The sequence below is a fragment of the Choloepus didactylus genome, chromosome 23, assembly GCF_015220235.1.
Source record: "Choloepus didactylus isolate mChoDid1 chromosome 23, mChoDid1.pri, whole genome shotgun sequence".
NCBI classification, from domain to species: Eukaryota; Metazoa; Chordata; class Mammalia; order Pilosa; family Megalonychidae; genus Choloepus; species Choloepus didactylus.
The window spans coordinates 8,578,355-8,583,859 of NC_051329.1; the positions used below are offsets into that span (position 1 = coordinate 8,578,355).

Genomic DNA, 5,505 nt, shown 5'->3' on the forward strand with positions numbered 1-5,505 from the left:
ATAACCGTTGTTATTTTGTTAGTTCTGTGAGGCAAGCAGATGGCTGTGAATTAATTCTCGAAGGCTAAGTGCTCAACCAGGACACCAGCACACAAGCCTTCCAATAATTCATGAACGATGGTCGGCTTGCCTAAACTTATCCTTTAGATTTAGAAAATTTTGTGGGTTCCTGTCTGCCCAGGGGATTTTTATTACTTGTTTATGCAAACAGCAGGTTGCATAAGAGCCTTGCTTGGCTTTTTTTTTTTTTAAGCTATTTCGTAGTTTCCTGGTAACCATTCAGTCATCTATTTCAACACCCTGACATGACATAAAGGCAGGCGCTGAGGCACACGGCCCTCACACGGTTGCACGCCTCTCTCCTTGAGCATTCGCTAGGTGACGCGCTCCATCCCAAGAACCCAAGTCACTCATGAGCCGGTTCCACCCTCCGCGAGATGATCATTTTCTGGTCATCCACAACAAGAACTGCTGTGTGTTCCGGGATGACTTCATTGCCAACGTGCTGCCAACGGTGTTGGGGCTGGAGTTCGTCTTCGGGCTCCTGGGCAATGGCCTGGCCCTGTGGATTTTCTGCTTCTACCTCAAGTCCTGGAAATCCAGCCGGATCTTCCTGTTCAACCTGGCGGTGGCTGACTTTCTCCTGATCATCTGCCTGCCGTTCCTGACAGACAACTACGTGAGGAAGTGGGACTGGAGGTTTGGGGACGTCCCCTGCCGGATCATGCTCTTCATGCTGGCTATGAACCGCCAGGGCAGCATCATTTTCCTCACGGTGGTGGCCGTGGACAGGTATTTCCGGGTGGTGCACCCGCACCACGCTCTGAACAAGATCTCCAACCGCACAGCGGCCGTCATCTCCTGCGTCTTGTGGGGCATCACCATCGGCCTGACTGTGCACCTCCTGTACAGACAGATGCTCACCCAGAACGGCAACGCGTTTCTGTGCAGCAGCTTCAGCATCTGCTACACCTTCCGGTGGCACGATGCCATGTTCCTCCTGGAATTCTTCCTGCCCCTGACCATCATCCTGTTCTGCTCGGCCAGAATCATCTGGAGCCTGCGGCAGAGGCAGATGGACCGGCAGGCCAAGATCAAGCGGGCCATCCGCTTCATCATGGTGGTGGCCATCGTCTTCGTCATCTGCTTCCTGCCCAGCGTGGCCGTGAGGATGCGCATTTTCTGGCTCCTGCACAGCGCAGGTACGCAGGATTGTAACATCTATCGGTCGGCTGACCTGGCCTTTTTCATCACCCTCAGCTTCACCTACATGAACAGCATGCTGGACCCTGTGGTGTACTACTTCTCCAGCCCATCTTTTCCCAACTTCTTCTCCACATGCCTGGGCCACTGCCTCAGGAAGAAGACTCCGGTGGAGCCGGACAATAACCGGAGCACAAGCATGGAGCTCACTGGGGACCTGAGCACCACCAGAAGTGTCCCAGACCCTTTAATCGGTGACTCCGTGGAGCCCTTGAGCCCCTCATACCTGGCCCCAACCTGTACTTAAACAACTCAGCTGAGAAGGGAGATTCTCACCAAGAACCAAGATCTTTGAAAAAACAGTTCTGCCCTTGCACAGAGTAACATCACTGGACTTGGCCTGAGGTTTCCTGGAACTTCCCGATTCAGAGAATCAGGATTTAGCCAAGTGGTGTGGTCAAGTGGGCAAATCGGTTGTCAGTCGTGGCAGCAGAAACCTTGGGAGAACGGAGAGTACAGCTTCTAGGCTTCTGAGACTTCTGCTTCATCTATGCCTCTGAAGAGGGCAAGATTTCCATTTTTGCTCAGCAGAGATGGAGACACAGAGAAGCCTCTTGGCACCTGGCTCCTTCCTTCACCTGCCCGAGACTTGAAGGGTACTCAGTTTCTGGAGCAATATCTAAAGTGTTCGTGGGCTCCAGCTGGGAGAAGGAGGGCCAAGCGATAGGAGGGGAGGAGGTTTCTCCTGGGAAGGAGCCCAGACACCATGAAACCATTACACAAGCCAGGCTACCTGGCTTCAGCAGGACCAGTTCATCTCTCAGCCAAACTGTAGCAGAAAAGGACCGGGCAAAGAGACTCCTGAGCTGTGGTTATGGTTAATGTCTGAGTTTCTAGTGGTGGTAAGAATGGGCTTAGTCCCAGGAGGGACTAAGCTAAACAGTGTTATCAAGGGAAAGGAAATGGCATTTATGCTAAAACCAGCGACTAATACATTCCTCTATTGTTTACACTAATTTGAGATTTGAGCAGCGAAAAAGCTTCAAGGAAGAAAGCTGCTTCCTACTGCTGTTTGCTTTTACATTAAAAGGGAAATGTGCTGCTCTCCAATGGTTAAAGTGGGGGCCCCTGATTTCTCCTGGTCCATTTGCTTACCACTTTTGAGTTCTGTACTTACTACTAACTCTCCCACTTCAATAAACTTTGAAAAGAGACAGTCTGGTGTTGCATGTATCTGGGCTATGGTTCATGGAAATGGACTGCTTATTTAAGCAGAGACCTTTATGGGTTGTTAACTGTGTCCTGGGAGGAAAATCCCAATACTTTAAAGGGAGAAAATGACTCGGATGCTGAGCTACATTATAAGAGGCTAAGTAAATATTACATATGAGTTGGGACCAGGAGAAAAAAAAGCTGGGATTAAATAAAAACGATTTAATTTGGAAGGGTGGTACAGACAGAATGGCAGGGGCATTTTAAATTTTATTTCAAATTTGGTGAAAGCTGCCATTAGTATTTGTGTATTAAAAAGGAATCAGGGCAGAGTGGGATTTGTCTGCAGGAGGGGGAAGAACGAGCTTCCTATGGCATGGTTTCACTTCCCAGTTCTGGAAATGAAAGGAGATGTGTGGGTCGGAATCTCTGATCAGGGCAAGTTTCTGTTATGCTTTCATTTCCAGCTCTGTCACTCCTTGGTTCTCTGGCAAGATGAGGCTTGCCTTGACCCCTCCTGACTTGGGTGCAGATAAAGAAACAGATACTCGGGCTCTCAGCCTGGGATTTATTGAAGGGCAATGAATGATGAGAGACAGAAATTCTCGAATTTCTTAAGCAGTTTCAGAGCAGTTTGCTTTGTCTGTGTCTCCAAGCAATTCCAAGAGGTGGAGAGTTAAGAACAGGAGTCACCTTCTTCCAGAGGAAGAGGAGGAAGACAGAAGCTTAGGGGAAAGGAGGGGACTCGCCAGCCTCTGCCTGAGTCAGTGGGGAGGCCATTGTGCAAGTCCAGGTTTGTCAGCAGATGAGGCGGTTTAGGGCGTTCGGAGCCCAGCAGCTCGCATCCATTGGAGTATTCATGCATCCAGCCAGGTTTTCCGTGCTCTGCACCCACGGCGTGCCAGGAGCCACTCTGGGCGGTGGAGATGGGGCCAGGAGCCAGGCAGCCGGGTCCCCTATTCTCATTGAACTTGCTTTCAAGAGCGAGGAGGCAGATGGGAAGTGAATGAATGACAAGGGGATATTGGATAGCTCCGAGTATTATGAAGACAGTGAAACAGGGAAAGAGTAACTGGAAAGGAAGTAACCTTGAACTGAGGTGTGAGTGACAAGACTGGATAGACAATGCAAACACCTGGGAGAGGGTGTGCTGGGCGGAGGGAAGGCAGGGCAGAGCCCGAGGGGAGAATGAGATTGGTGTGCATGAGGACAGGGCAGTGAGTGGGGGGAATGCTACCTCATGAGCCAAAGAACCCCTGATGTGCGAAAGTAGTGCAATTTGAGAGAGACCACCTCATATTAAATGAAAAGGTTTCAAAACAGGTTATACAGTATGATCTCAATTCTCTTTTAAAATAGGCACATCATAAATATGTATAGGCGTGGAAACAACAGTCTGGAAGAATATACACCAAAACCGTGGCATTGATTATACCTGGGCAATTGGATTACAGATGATTTTCATTTTTCTTCCCAGACTTTTCTTTTATCTAAATTGTCAACAATGAAATATATTATTACTGTGACTATGTATAAAGGTACGTTGTTTTAACATATAAATCACGTTTAGTTATATTTCTTACAAATAAGAGCACCATCATCTTCTTTGATCATCAATAATAGCTATTAAGAGAGTTGCCTCTTAAATACCTCTCTTTTCTGGCCAAGAGAATGCCAACATCAATTTTAAACGGAAGCAAGCAATACCAAAAAACCAGTGGTATATGCACATCTCAAACTGTGGTGTGGTGTAGTCTGTGTGTGTGTGTGTGTGAGAGAGAGAGAGAGAGAGAGAGAGACAGAGAGAGAGAAAGGGATATATTTCTACTTGTCTATGTGTCTAAGTATTGGGAAGGGCAGTTATAACCAGTTATGCACCTCTTTCATTATCTCCTCTAAACCTTCTTGCAGCTGTTCTCTTTATTTTAGGGGTACCAATTCTTGGATCATGAGTTCAATGCGTTTACTCTCTGCTATTTAAAGTAGGATTTCCTTTTAGCTACCCCTAAACAATTTCTTCCAAACTTCAAAAGGTCATCCCTAAGTCTAGAGACATAAAATTGCAGGTGAAAATCACATTTGTTTTCTGATTTTATGAACTCCCTTACATTTTCCAATTTATTAGCCTACCTCGCCTCATGGTGCCTTGCCTAAATTAGAGGTGTGTGTGTGCGTGTGTGTGCATGTGCACAAACTGCACCCAGTATTCTGGAGCAGATACATGGCAGGTCCTGAAAATGATTTTTGGTTTAGTTTCAAAATACTTCCTGATCATGGTCTATCAATCTGTTGACCTTCCTGCTTATGACAAGCAGTTGTGTCTACAGATGGTCTGTCTGGTTCACCTGACCCCCTCTTCTCCCATTTTGCTTCTATAATCAGAGATTTAGCTGAGGAATTGGTTATCTGTGGCACCTTGGACAGAGGGGCTGTTCTGGTGGAGTAACCAAGTACTAGGAATGGACAACCATCTAGCTGGGCTGTTGCAGTCATCTCCCACTCATCCTTCTCACACATCTGTTAATTCAAACTGGCAACGTTTTCAGACCGAACCTGAAATTTTGATGAAATTCTCTGAGGGTTGAGGCAGGAGCTGTTCATATTACTGACAAACTTCCTGATAAGGAAATTCCTGTTTTTGTTTTCTCATAGTGAAAAGGAGATGCCTTATTATAATTCTTTAATTCAATCAAGTTTCTTATGGATGCAAGTAACTGAAACATACTTCAGATTAGCTTAAACAGAAATAGAAAATAAAAAGAGAGGAAGGGTATTGGAAAGACAGTGGAGTGTTTCACAGAATCTAACAGAAAATTAAACTAGGCCTGGGCAGCTGCAGGGAACCAGCACTTGGCTCTGCACCCCAGCTCTCAGCTCCAGACGCTACTTGGTGGCTAAACCCCTGTGTCCCTCAGGCCAGATCCTCATGGAAGAGAACCTGATTTGTCTGGCTTGGCTCAAGCATCCCCCATTAGACCCAAAAACCTCTTTTTAAGAAAGGGGACATTCGACAATGTGAATGAACCTTGAAAACATGATGCTAAGAGAAAGAAGCCAGACGCAAAAGAACAAACACTGTATGATTCCACT

At 46.8% G+C, this 5,505-nt stretch overlaps 1 protein-coding gene across 1 annotated transcript; it reads left to right on the plus strand.

Moving 5' to 3' along the window:
• The first annotated feature begins 339 nt into the window (after positions 1 to 339).
• HCAR2 (hydroxycarboxylic acid receptor 2) lies at positions 340 to 2,810 on the plus strand. The gene is given in 2 exon segments (XM_037817032.1): positions 340 to 1,504; positions 1,507 to 2,810. Coding segments are annotated over 2 exon segments (1,173 nt in total). The 5' UTR covers positions 340 to 412; the 3' UTR covers positions 1,588 to 2,810.
• Positions 2,811 to 5,505: the final 2,695 nt, after the last annotated feature.